Here is a 14,599-nt window from a genome sequence, read left to right on the forward strand (position 1 = left end):
ATGGGCTCCTTTGTGAGGAATTCTGGGCAACCCCGGTAGAAGGCGTGGTGCTCACCGGTGCAGTTTGCGCAGCGAGGGGTAGCTTGGGTGGTGTCCTTTTTTGGACAGGTTGTGATGGCGTGGTTTGCTTTGCAGAAACCACAGACAAAGGCAGCGTGGCAGTAGGAAGCCACGTGGTTAAATTTCTGGCAGCGACGGCATTGGGGGATGTCGTTGGACTTACGCTTCTCTTTCACTCGGACGGAAGTGCCCCGAGTGACCTGAGGTTGTAGATGGCGCGGGAGTTCGGGTCCGACGCGACAAGGTACACGGTGACCAAGGACCAGGTTCGGTCACCCTTTGCCATGTGGTAGACGCGACGGGCGGAGGGTCCTTTGTTCTGGATCATGTCCAAGATTTCTGCTTCCGTGTAGCCAATATTAACTCCACGGATGACGACCGCCATTTTACGGTCCTCGTTAAGCTAGTGTCTGGTAAACTCGACCTTCTTCTTGTCAAGGTCGTGAATGATACGACGGAAGCTGTCTACGTCATCGGGGAACATGCGAGTACCCTGGGATGTAGTAATAACGCGGCGGACAGGGATTTTCTCCTCGGTGAGAGCTTTGTTGATTTTGAGCCAGAGTCTTTGGTCCAAGATCATGATGGGAGGCGGGGCCTTTTTTTGGGATATTAGCAGTCTTCTGCGTTTTCGCGTGCGCTGGGTCCTTGAGGTGAGCGTCGAACGCGTTTTTCTCTGCTTAGGAGAAGCTTGGTGGGGGTTGGGAATCGCAAGACTCTTCAAACTCCATATCAGAGAGTTCGAAATTTGAGAGTGACACGTTGGTCACTAGTTTTGTACGCCTTCTCTTTGCAGCGGGTTTCTTGACGGTCGAATTTGTGAAGGCATTTTCTACTGGCCTAGGGCTGGGCATGGAAGGGGTCTGCTTTGTTTCTGAAGTGGAGGGATTTAGCAGGTTTAATGGGTTGCGGTTTGCGGGTGACGGAGAGATTTAATCCGGAACTTTTACCGGGGTGTTTTCCGCTGTGCAGGGGGACTTAACATAAATAGCCGCGATAATATTGTCCTTCTCCTCGTTGAATTGGACAAGTTTAGCAATTTTCCGGTTGGATTTTTCCAGCTGGATAGAGTACTCAATCGTAATCTTCTCCAGGTACTCGTTTCGCTGCCAGAGTTCGGCGAGTTTGGCTGCGATTTTGGCCAGTGTATCACCACGGGAAAGCGGGCTGCGTTCCCGCTGAGAGTTGTGTCGGTTGACGCGGTGGTCTCGGCTCTTCAGCTCGAGGGATCGCTGGTCCATTGGCCGACTGACTTTCATGTCAGACACTGCGAGGAACTGTGCACTATTGTCACTTGTACTAGCACTGTCACTTTCACCATTAAGCGCGGACATCTCGGAAGATGATGAGTCTGTTTCTTCCCACAGCGCGTCGAAAGAGTTAGTCACACTGACTTGAAATTGTGGATTATTCACAGTGCTCATTTTTTGGCTGTGCCCTAGTGAAGGGCTAACCAATTGGGCCACCCCTGAGAGCGGCGAGTACGCGGGTGTATAATTTAGCGAAAACACAGTAACGTGGCGCGACTAAGTCACGTTTACGAAAAGAGGAATAGGTAGCCCTAAAAAGGGCCCTTTAGAGAGAACTCAAGTCTGAGTAAAAGCGATGCGTAACGGGCGTATGCAGAAAGCGTGCGTTTGGTACGAGCGCTCGAGCAAGACTCCAAAAAATGCCAGATACATAAGTCCTCAAATTCAAAATAAGTTAATTGAAGTGCAGAAAAAATTGTAACAAAAAATATTATAGACGCTATAAATTCATCAGAAGCCTGCACTATTTTAGCGGAAGAAACCGCTGATGTATTTAGAATCAAGCAATTGTCAATAGCCATACGATATTTAGATATTCAGTCAAATCAAGTGCGAATAAGAGAAGATTTTTTAACTTTTGTACCTGTAAAAAGTTGCACAGGAAAATTTTTAGTTGAAGCTACACTTACCAGTCTCAGAGATAAGGAAGTTGATTTGAAGCTTGTTGTTGGACAAGGTTATGACGGAGCTACAGCTATGAGCTCTAGTTTAAACGGAGTTCATGCTCATATTAAGGAAGTATGTCCTATGGCCTTATACGTACATTGTGCAGCGCATTCATTTAATTTAGTTGTTTCAACAGCTTGCTCGATTCCTCAAATACGTAACACTCTGGATACTCTCAAAATAGTCTGTAAGTTTTTAAACTATCCTAAGCGAGTTGCTTTATTAAAAGAAATCATAGCAGCTAATGTGGAGCAAGGGAACGAAAATCCCAAATCACAAAGGCTTAAGAGGATGTGCGAAACACGATGGGTGGAAAGGCACGAATCAGTTGCAACATTTCTTGAACTTCAACCGTTCGTAATTGAATCAGAAGAAAAAATTCAAACTTGTAATGATCCTGAAGTTTCTGGTAAAGCGTCCAGACTTATCAAATCTATACTTTTTTTAGAATTTCAGGTAAAGTTTAAAATAACTTTTTTTAATAATATAGAAAATCTGAGAATTTGTTGTATATAAATACATAAATTTAATCCCACAGTTTTCGTGTCAAACTATGAGTAGCTTTCACGAAATAGTTATCCCACTTAGTAAGTTACTACAAAATGATGAGATAAATTTAAACACAACTATAAATTTAGTAAAGTGTGCCAATAGTAAACTAGAAAAAATGAGACAAACGACAGACGCAGATTTTCACAATATTTATACTAAAGTACAAAATTTTTGCTCTGACTATGAAGTTAAAATAAAGAAGCCACGAACTGTTAAGCGTCAAGTTCATCGTAGTAATATAGAAACTAAAAGCATTGAAGATTACTTTAAAATAACAATCTACATACCGTTTATAGACACGTTTATTATTTATTTAAATGACAGATTCATCAAGCACGAAGATATTCTAAAATCCTTTGATGTTCTATTCAAACCGAAAACAGGTAAGACAAAACTCCTAAATTTTATCGTTGGCAGTATTTAGGTCTTAGTAGTTATATTTATCCAAAAAAATTGTTGTTAATACTTTAGAAGATAACAGTCAAATTGAAACAAGCATCAAAAAGCTATATGATATATATTTCTCTCTTCTTGACTGTTCTGAAAGTAATCTGTTAGGAAGCATCCAGTTATGGCAAAATTATTTAATTCATGAAAATATTGAATCAAGAAATCCTTTGTTATTATTGGAGGTAAATATTAATTTGCAATTTTTATACTTTTGACCTTTCGCACTTGAAAACTTACTAAAACTATTGACTGTTATCAGAAATGTAACAAAGATACATGGGGCCCAGTACATACTCTATTAAAGGTTTTGGCTGTTATTACAGTTAAAACAACAACAAGTGAAAGATCTTTCAGTACTTTAAGGCGTCTTAAAACATATCTAAGAAATACCATGGGAGAAGAATGCCTTAATGGACTAGCTCTCCTTAATATTCATCGACATACGGACATTCAACCACAAGAAATTCTTACTGTATTTTCCAAACAACCTCATCACTTATTATCTTAAATTTTTAATATAAAAAAAAAATTTTGTTGATTATTTTGTTATGTGAGAATATTAAAGAATATTTATATGATTTGTAGTTATATGGGTTCTAATTACTTTGGGCTTGGGGGAGGGGGGTTTGACCCCCGAGACTCCACCCTCCCCCCCTGGCTACACCCTTGCTGTTAACAGCTTTGAGACCTCATATTTCATTGTTCTCGGTAACTGGAAGTATTATTGACGGTATTTTTGCTGCTGTGGATGCTCCTGCAGCTTGAACGTATTTTGTCGGGTTATTTTCAAATTTGCTAGTTGATGCGATTTCTTTACTATTTTCCAGTACAAGCACTTCGGGTTTATTTTGGAATGCTGTGATCGCTGCTTAAATTTGCGATCACCATCTGATACAAAAACTGCAGATTCATTAGTTAATATTGTTGCTGCTTCTACTATTTCTAAGCCATTGTAACGTAGCTGTATAAGAGTTTTCAGTAAGGCTATAGCTGATTAAAACTTTTGTATTTCAGACGTAGTTAAATCATTTTTTTATGAAGAAAAAAATGTCTTTCTTTCAGAGCTGTAAGACTAGTATCTCATTAAAGTTAAATGTATGTAGTATCATATTTATTAATAGTTTGTTGATATGTTTGCTATGTGTGGATTAGCAGAGTGCCGCATCTTTAAAATATTGTGCAGTAGCCATAGTTAACTCGAAACTGCAAGCTTACTTATTTATGGATTGCATTAAAATAAGCCATTTGAGCAGCTTCGATCTTATAATAACACACAAATGTTAAAAAATAGTAGGAATACGGAAGAGTATGGGAGAGTTGGGGTAATTCATTGGATATTTAGAATAATGTGCTTTACAGTAAAATTACACCTTCTTGACTGAAATACGTATCTTTATATATGTTTATGAATTGTGACTTATGCGGACTTCACGTGCTTCTAACATATAATCAATAACATGGTAGGATTATGCAGACGTCCGCATAATTCCACTTTTGTCCTCATAATAACCCTTACATACATGTGATTGTCCGCATTAGTCACCTCTTGGTAAACATATATTTATTTATATATTTTTAATGATGGTGTATATTTCAGATATTCAGGGTTTTAAGACCACAAGTACAAAATTTTTTTAACAGAAATTTTCTATGTTAAACTTGGGAAGAGATAAAATTCTTTTGCAGTTGCATTAGTTCTGAAGCCACTTTTCAAGTAGAAAAATTTATCACATGAGGACAAAAAACAAAATTGTTGGTTAGAAAAAATATTTTTATGGTATGAGCTGGAATATTGGAAACATTACCTATGAAAGAGCGCGTCATACATTTAAAAATGAACTTGTTTATGCAGGAATGGTTTTGTCAAGGGTCTTGAAAAAAAAATACCACGAAGAAATACTACCATGCTAGTATATATATACAAAAATCTGCATTCAATAAAAAGTATAATAAATTAACAAGTCATTCATGCTTTTTATTTCTTTCAGTGTTGTTAATATTAAGGCGTATGAATGCTCAGCTCTTGCAAATCTTTGCCATGCTAATACCATACCTTTAACATTAACTTTTTATGTATATCAGAAACGCTTCTGCAATAAGGGATTGGATAAATTTTAGATTAAATCACAAAAAAGCTTAGTTCAATGCATAAAATAGGATTTTCTAACTAAATCATTTTTTTTCACAGTGGTAATAAAGAACTATAAGAATATATCAACTGTCTTTCAAGAATAAAATGTAAAAATTATTTTCAAAAGTTAAGTGGCGCTTTTGAGTTATCCAAGTAGTTGATTATAGCCAAAAAAGTGGCTAAGGCACTTGGAGAAAAGGGAAGCTGTGTCAGGTAATTGCTCATGGGTATATTACGCAATCTTAAGCAGCACTGTGGATGGGAAGATGTCCACTAGCTCTAATAAAGAGAAGTTATGTGAACTGGTTGTATCTTACTTTTTTTTCAGTTTTATCAATGAGACACAAGTAGTTACAGCAACAGTGAAGAAGAGAACCTTATCAAATAGAGAAAACATAAAAAAAAAAAAACAATTTTCGACCTTAATATTTACAATTTAACAATATTCATCAAACGCATCATGGATTTCATCATTAGTATTCATGGCTGTTATGATGCTGATTGATACTTTATACCGAATGAATTTTCAGTGGTTTCCTAGCAAGAAAACGCTGTTAGATATTGGATAATCAAGCCACCTTACAATTTCAACGCTTTGGTGTTGGATATAAAAAAGCATAATAATTACCAGATGCCAGAAGAATACAGAATCAAATCGTTTGAGGGTGATGTTACTTTGAATAACTTGAAGTATTATCTTATAACTACTGCTTCATAACAGAATCATTTTGTAAATCATGTACATGTTTTTTATTTAATATAAACCGATGAAAAAAATTAAACAACAAATGTTTAACAATTATTTTTCTACCACTGTACATCCTACATCATCGTGCAAAGTACTCGCTAACAGAAATAAAATTTTATGTGCATACAATTACCACCTGCATAAGCTACACAGTAGGTGGCGCACACAGCGCTACAGGTGACTAATGCACATTGTAGCGCACGCAGAAGACCATGGATTATTTCACCAGAAAAGAGGGGTCCACTTGCCACGGAGAGAAAGTGAGCCGTAATGGCCTGGAGATTGTAGCTCACCTGGTCTAAAATCGTCTTAGTTTATCTACTGCATAGCTACCATTTTGTTTCTTTTCTTTGACTACAAATAATTATAATCTTTCATGTGTCTTGCCAACACATCTGAAATTTAGGTCTCGCAAGTAAATAAAATATTTAATGAATTGTGTAATCATCTTATTAATTTTATAATTTAAATTAAGACCATGTCAGATTACAAGCATGTTGACCCAGTCTAGGATTCAACTATTCATAAAATTCGGCTATTATATCTAGTTTTGCATTAAGAAGTTTTTCGACAGAAATCCGTCGAGGTGGGTGAAAATGTTCAAGCTTAATTTCAAGCTGGTTTAATCTAAAAAGAAACTTATCAGAATTATGTTAAGCTTTCTGGACTAGTACTTCGAGAGCTCCTTACAGAGTTTTACTGGGTTATTGTTCCTACAGGCATAAACTTGTGGAAAGGTAGACATCTGTTGATAACGGTGCAAGGGAGAATGAATAAAAGAAATGATAAAGTTATCCAAAGAAATAAGAATGGATGGATTTTTTTTTATTAGAAAATCTATTACTTTATGTCATTGCTGGCGAAAAAGAGGCTTACCCACAAACAGGTCCATTTCTCTTTAAATACTGCGATCCTCCTCAACTTCTCTTAGATTATTTATTTCTAGGCACTCGATAATTTCATTCCGCTTTCCTACTAGTTCTAGGAGCTTTTGGATGAGTATCTCCTTACCCTGCTTGTGAAAGTTAGTTTTACTTGCTTCTGGTTGGCTTATGACCTACCTACCCTGGTACTCGACGTCAGCGTGCTCCTCTTCGAGTCTTTGCTGTCGTCTCAGAAAAATCAGCTCTGCTTGCCTTCAAAAAATCTCATTCTTCTCGTTTACTAGAGAATACAACTCTAAAACAAGCTCCTCGACGTCCAGCCCAAGGCTTGTATCTGGAATTAGGCATGAGCGTTCGTGTAAGACAATAAGTTTGATGTGTGCGTTGTGCTTTGGTCCTAAAATTGCACTACACTCAGTTAGTTGATAAATAATGAGCTTAACACAATAATTTAGGATTTTAGTACAAATTAGATTAAGGTATGTAGTCTAGATATGTTTTTTAAATTATCAGCTACCAATTTGATCAGCTGATTTAATGAAGTTATATAAGTATACTTTGTAATCTTACAATAGGACAATGCAACTTGAATAATAGTAAAAAAATAAAAAATTAACATCTAACATAGTAAAAAAAAAATTGGGCGTGATCAGATATAAAAACTAATTACAAAAGTTAACTAAAACTTTAACAACTTCTAGTATTTTGTACTCAAATGTCGAAAACCAGCGTCCATGTTGTTGGAATTGTTAAATAAATATGCCATGAGGTAGTGAATCAATAACATAACACTTGTTAACACTTAAACTAATGTATTTAAGAATAGAAATGAAGATTAATTAAGTTTACAAGATCTCCTCTCTTTATACTGAGAGAGACTCTATGAGAGCGTGCGTGTGCGGCAACGGCCATGTTCTTTCTATCTCATCTGCATTTCTGTAGAAACTACAAAACACACACACACATCATTCTGCACTCGCAGTGCTTACGCCGCATAACAAATGTCACAACTTACATATCTTTTATAAATTTAGAAATTTATACGACCAATAGTATACAAGCGAATGTTGATACATCCAAAACATTGTATCAAGAGGTGCATATGAATAGATGGCGGCACTTACAATACAAGCACTCTATATCTTCCATATATACCCTTTTTTCAATATCCAATATACTTGAGACTCATAATACTAAACCACATAATTTCTTTTTCAAGAAAATTTTCTTAAGAAATAAATAAGAATGAGAAAAATATCCTTCCTGGGTGCGGATCGAATACACAACCTCCTGTTTACTAGACCAGTCTAGTTGCTCTACCACTTGAGCTACCCAGGAGATGTACATTCACTTGCACCGCAAGTTTATTGGAAAAAGGGTATGTATGGAGGATATAGAGTGCTTGTATTGAAAGTGCCGCCATCTACGCATATGCACCTCTTGATACAATGATTTTGATGTATCAACATTTGCTTGTAAACTATTAGTCGTATTAATTTCTAATTTACCGACAAGCATAAGAGTTACATAACTACCATAAATTTACTTATATTCCAACACTAATAAAGAAAATAATAAAGAATAAAGAAAAAAAATGTTGAATAACCGAGGACGAATGTATTTATTTACAATAAAATATAAATAATACATACTGTGGTATTCGAGAATTTCTAAGAAAAGGTAGAAAGGTAAAATGCTGTTATATAAACATGGTATTTCAGGATTAAATAAGTAAATAAGCTGCAGTAATAGTAGTAATAATACGAAGTATTTACTTGTATTTAGCAGTTTACATAACATTTTTTCACTTATCGACATAATTATGTATGACGTAAGAGTAAAAAAATTGTAGAAACTATTGTGTTGTAGTGTAAACAATCAGCGTAAGTGATACCAGTAAAGGTAGTCGTATTTACCTTTATTAGTGTCTCCTAACTCACACTTCTCTCTTATAATCTGCTCTAAGTGAATACCCAGTTTTTCCAGACCCTGTTGTTGCATTTCGATTTGATCAAGTTCTAACTTTATGTCTTTTGTCAACATAACTCTGATCTATTGGTTGTAAAGAAATAACAATAAAAACATTAAAAATTATACTTGTGGTTATGTTCTAATGAAATTTGATTTTTTAGTATACTGATATTTTCAACTTTACAAAAACGTCGGTATACAAACGAAGAGTTATGTAGTTACATTTTTATAACCATAATAGTAATAATGATAATTTTAATGATAAAAACTGTACACTATTATAACGAAAGTAAGCTTTAAAATTCAATACGTAATGAATGTGTCATTAAATAACAATTATAATATTTTGATATGTGAATAGTGGAAAGTTAAGGGTTTTAAATAAAAATACATACTTAGCAGTGGTAGATTAACAACTAAAAATTAAAATTTAATACCCTTTCTACGTTCAGAATTTTTTGATAAAATTCTATTTAATTTTCTAATATTTACTAATTTTTGAACAAATTTACGAGCTATTCAAAGTATTTATAAGTACAACTGAAAAGACGTTTTAAAAAAGTAATTTTTCATATATATATATATGAAAAGCACAAAGAGCATACTTAATCATAATTTTACATGTTAGCTGTGCACGATTTTTCACAAATAGTAAACTTCTCTTCTACCATTTTATACAGTAATCCACTTACTATTCTACAAGTTAGACGATTTCACCTATTGTTTTAGTTGCATCCCTAATTGTTCGACTAACATACAGTGTTTATTTTTTTTACAGAATACCAACTTTCAGAATTTAGGGATGACAGGACGTGACATACAAAAAGATAATCTATCTAGAATAGCTTTTTCTTCAGTGAGAGGAGGAAGCTTACTTTCCGGTGCAGATGGATAGGCTGGGGTGGAGCTGGGCCTTTTTTGTGCGTCCATTTGGAATTGAAGCTTTTATCCAGGTTTTCAGAGCCGTCTACGCTGGAATTGCTCTGCATATTGGGGCTTACCTTATTCTTATCCAGTTTTTTTTCGTCCCAGATATGCTGCTGCTGTTGTTTACATGGTTTGATTGTAAATTTTAAAATCGGCTTGGTCTGAGGACTTTCTGTCCATCTGTTCTTACAGGGTGTTGAAGTTACTACGGATGAGAGTGAAGGCAGGGGTGCTGCTTTTGCTTTCCTTGTCCTCTGCGTCAGATGAGGTAACAGGCTCTGAAAAGTGTTAGGCCATTATGTATGATGAATTACCGGCTGTCATGCCTAAAAATCAGAGCTTACTCGCTTAGGGCTATCGTTGCTAGTATTAAGGCTTGGGCTTGGCGTGCTGCTTCGTATCGGTAGAGGTGGAGCTGGCTTCTTCTTGCGGTATGTGCCACCTTGCGTTATTGTTGAACCAGCGCTCACTATTGATGTATTAGATGAGTAAATAATACTGTTCGTAAGGTTTGACTTGGGTTGCAAACTCTCTGCGTATGAATACCTGCAACGAAAAGAAATTAATTAATTTGATCTGCACTTATAAGAAAGAAACTAGGAAAAAAAAAAAAAATTTCAAAAGAATGATTATTAACATGCCATGATAATTGTTTCTAAAACTTGTAGATATATAAAGTTATAAACATAAGTGATAATAGTGTGACTTTAAAAAAAAAATCTAATGATTTTGTTACCTTATGAAATCATCACATTTTGTACTTAAGAAATATTGTTGAATTCTCTTTACAAAGTTAATGATAGAAAAAAAATTAATGTACCTAAAGAGAGATGATTCGTAAGACTTTGGATAAGGATACTGCGTAATACAATAATTATGCAATAATTGAAATGCATCTTTTTCAAAGAATTTGTCTTCATTTCAAATTTGTAAGGTATGACTCCTATGTAGCTAATGAGATATATCAGGGGATAAGCATATACATCTGAACGTTGTTAAAATTGTTTGTAAGTTGGCAGTAATTTTGTACATCATCTGAGGTAGCAGTAATAAAGAAAGAGACAATATCACTGAACACATTTCATGTTAAAAGAAGTAAGTTCAAACTACCAGTTCGTAAAAAATTCATTAAATTGTACCAGTATTTTAAACAGCTGGCTGCCAGCTTAATACATCTACTTTTATTGTAAAGAAAAATAAAAAAAAAATTTTTTTTATTTCCTTGAACCTTTTCTCAGTTAAGACAAAATTCATATTTCAATAAGCCTCTGTAGATATTATGAAAAAATTATTTATTTGTGTGAGTTGTACTAAGTGATTTGTGATTTATTACCAATGTTACGATAAACATAACACTGTGGACCTAGACGCTATTGTTCTTTACCACACGGCACTGTAAGTACGTCAGTGATTGACTGTATTATCAAAATGTTTAGACATTTATAGTTACCCTCCAATATATAGAAAGTATACATAATAAATCATTTCATGAATTATTATTTGGGCATACAAAAATAACTGTATTTTAATTAAAACTTTGTGTTAGCAGCTTCATAAAATCTACATGCTTAAAAAATAAATATTATAATTATGGTTCTCTGGTTTTTTCTCCAAATTAAGTGCTAATGATTTCTTAAACAATGCCTGAATAATGGACCTCAGCGTTCTTGGTCGAAAGATTGGTGGTAAAGCCAGCGATGACGATGCAGATGAGATGTTCCTCAGCTTGGGCTCATTTTCTTGGTCACTATCCAAAAAGTCACCATCACTCCCAAAGGGATTTAAGCTGTACTTGGTTGCCTTTAATATTGGAAGTTTTTTTGACTGCTCTGGTCTCTTACTGCTTGCAACTCGTTTTGATGTCATTGTCGTTCTCATCGTTGTCGTCATTGTTTCTGACATTAGTGATTTCGGTGATTCACTTCCATCACTGCAGCCAAATGGGTTGGATGAAAGTGGTTTTTTAATGTTTTGCTCTGACGGAGATTGTAACAGTTCATCTTCACTGTCACTGGAAAACGGATTAAGATCTTTTGGGTAATCGTTCTTTGATTGCTGCAGTTGTTGTTTAGGTAAGCTGAGAAAATTTTCAGATATCTGTTCAGGCACTTGATCAAAAAGCCATAACTTACTCTTAACCAGAGAATGAAAGTGTCGCTGCTTGGCTTTGAGCTGCTCTTTGGTATACTCGCCAGTGAGTCTCAAGCTACTCCACCTTCTGAGTACAACTGTAGGTTTCACGTACCAGTCTCCATCTACTTTGGGCTTTGATCCAAGTTCTGGATTACTGCTGTGGGAGCTGGTCCTTCTTTCTCTTCTTATTATCTCTTCTCCTTCCTCGTCACTTTTTCCCTTATTGTTTGCTCGTTTTAATTCGTTTTCAAAATTAAACCTGCTATTTTCAAGCAAGTTGTATCTCGGCCTTGTGTCGAGGAATGCTATTATTGTTTGGGGGACCTCCTGTTTCATTTTTTTTTTTTGTTGTTGTTTGTTTTGCTCTAGTTTTCCGAAAAAAACCGGATTTATTTCTTTTTGCTCAACTTTGTTATCATCATCAACCGTGAGCTCTTCAATTCTCTTGTCAATACGCTGGATTATTTCAAAAAATTTGTCATCTTTATTATTCGACAGTAGTAAATCCTTTCTGTCAGTTTTCTGTTTGTTGCTTTCGAACTTATCTGATTTTATGATCTCTTCTAAAAGTCTGCCAGGCGTGTTAATGCCATCATTGGTACTGTTTACAGTGTGGTTAATAACTTTTTCACCAATTAAATGATGACTCATAAATTCAAGCTGGCTCCACTGCTGGGACAACAATTCTTTGACTATCGAACGTTTAACACCTTGCTGCTCACTTTTTTCTTCGTCACTAAGTGGAGCTTCCAGCAATGGATCTGAAATTGTAGTCATGATTTCCATTTTGTTCTCCTTTTTATCTATGTCCTGCTTGAGTTCAGCTTCACTCACATCAATCTCCAATTCTGAACGAGCACTGAATTCAGAACAGGCATCACAGCAATATTGGGCACTCTTGGTCTTATAGTAGTTATCAGGGGTGAGCTGATACCGACATCGCATACATTGGAAGCAGCTGTGGTGATAGGCACTGTGGGCTACAACAAGCTTCTCAGGGAGGAAGACATGTAGACCGCAACTCGCACACTGTTCCCTATGTATCCCCAGACGTGGACTCACCTGTGCAAGAAAACAAAAAATGAGTCATTTGGAGTCATAATATTCTTTGGTATAATGCAACGTGTGGTTTGTATTCAACATGATTAATATTAAGTATAAATTATTAAATAGGCGTAGTAGCAAGCATCAATTAATAAAAGAGACATATGTAACGTAAGCTAAGAATAAATTAGACAATTTTTTCAATATAAATCTAAAATGAAGAAGTCTTTACGAATCATATTTTTAATAGGAAGTTTGAGTGGTGTGTATTGAGAAATCAGACCTAATCAATAAATTTCAGCGTATTATTTTAGACTTAGATTGAAAACTAATGTGCTGTTAGATGCCCAGCCGTAAGATTATAATTGCTAATACCATTTTCATATGCCTATAAATATATTGTGTGGTAAATCAGAAATAAATCTAATTAATACATTAATATGATCATGATAGGTACTAAAGAAAATATTAATGTGTATATCATTATATCGATCGGCACAAACAGATAGAAGTACCATACAAGTGTTTCTAACCAAGCACTCTTAGGCCCATCCATGTCCTTTTCCATTGAAAACATCCTTAACATAAAAAATTAAAGTTGGATTACTTTCTATTTTAAGCAGTTTAAAAAAAAAGTAAGAATTAAAAAAATATCTTTACTGAAAAGGACCTGGATGGCCCTGAGAGGGCATGATTAAAAATATCCATACGATACCTTTATATATTTGTAGCAATTGATATGATAATTAACATATCAATATTTTCTCTTCGAACTATTAAAATTATGTGAAAATCTTAATTATCGAGAAGTATTACAATCATTTAGCTTTATACTTCTTAAATTTAATTAATAGAAAAAAATGTAAGAAGATTTTCGATACTTTGTGTAAAAAGTAACCGTTTTTACCGTAGTGTAGAAAATTATTATTTTTGCACAGGTTTGCATGTAATCGCACAAAGGAAAGTAATCATAAGTAAAATCTTCACACACTTAGTATTACAATAAATATGCAGTTTGTAAACTTAGTGATTATCATATTCTAGCAAAATGTACTTCTTTTGCTTTTTTTCTTGCATAATGTGCTCAAATAAAACGAGTAGAGTTAAAACATACTGTCAAAACTGACAATAAATTTCTATGATTTAAGTTTTGTTCAATTTTGTGATTTTCAATGATAAATTATAATTTTAATTTTTGTACTAAATAAATATATTTCTGAATACAGCAAATTTTTCTTAAAAATTTTGGTAAAATACGTTTGTCATTAAATTATTTGATTTTTTCAGCTGATATGGATTAAAACTCATATAACGCTAGTTAGAGATATCGTTACAATTTTTTAGTCCCTACTTTATTGTTGCTTTTGCATGAAAATTGCTTTAATTTTTTTTTTGACACGGCGTGCCGTGCGCGGGGAACGAAATTATGAGCCATCTATTGTGGCTCTAAAGACCTCGATAAAGACCTTGTGCTGTGCCCTTGTGCGAGTGCGTATGTACGTCAAGATCTTTAGAGCCACATTAGATGGCTCATAATCTCGTTACCCTCGCACGATGTGTCGAAAAGTTGTACACACCACACGTGTGAGAGGTTAGGTGATTGACACATGCGTCAATCGCCTTCGTTGCGCATTAATATCATAATGTACTATTTTTCCACGTACATGGAGCACTTGTGTATGCGTATAAATGTATGTTATTAATATAGTATAGATAGGTATTG

General features: G+C 34.9%; 1 protein-coding gene across 1 annotated transcript in view; it reads right to left on the minus strand.

Moving 5' to 3' along the window:
* Window positions 1-463: 463 nt before the first annotated feature.
* The window catches only part of MICAL-like (protein), a 602,730-nt gene continuing 588,594 nt past the window's right edge, over window positions 464-14,599 (minus strand). Inside the window, 7 exon segments of the mRNA XM_089597639.1 lie at window positions 464-778; window positions 1,011-1,528; window positions 6,794-7,135; window positions 8,718-8,853; window positions 9,648-9,977; window positions 10,044-10,245; window positions 11,357-12,894. Of these exon segments, the coding sequence (XP_089453765.1) occupies window positions 464-778; window positions 1,011-1,528; window positions 6,794-7,135; window positions 8,718-8,853; window positions 9,648-9,977; window positions 10,044-10,245; window positions 11,357-12,894 (3,381 nt within the window).

This window comes from Copidosoma floridanum, unplaced genomic scaffold (assembly GCF_036245765.1).
Source record: "Copidosoma floridanum isolate Cflo_tuat_1 unplaced genomic scaffold, Cflo_Japanese_pri ptg000034l, whole genome shotgun sequence".
NCBI classification, from domain to species: domain Eukaryota; kingdom Metazoa; phylum Arthropoda; class Insecta; order Hymenoptera; family Encyrtidae; genus Copidosoma; species Copidosoma floridanum.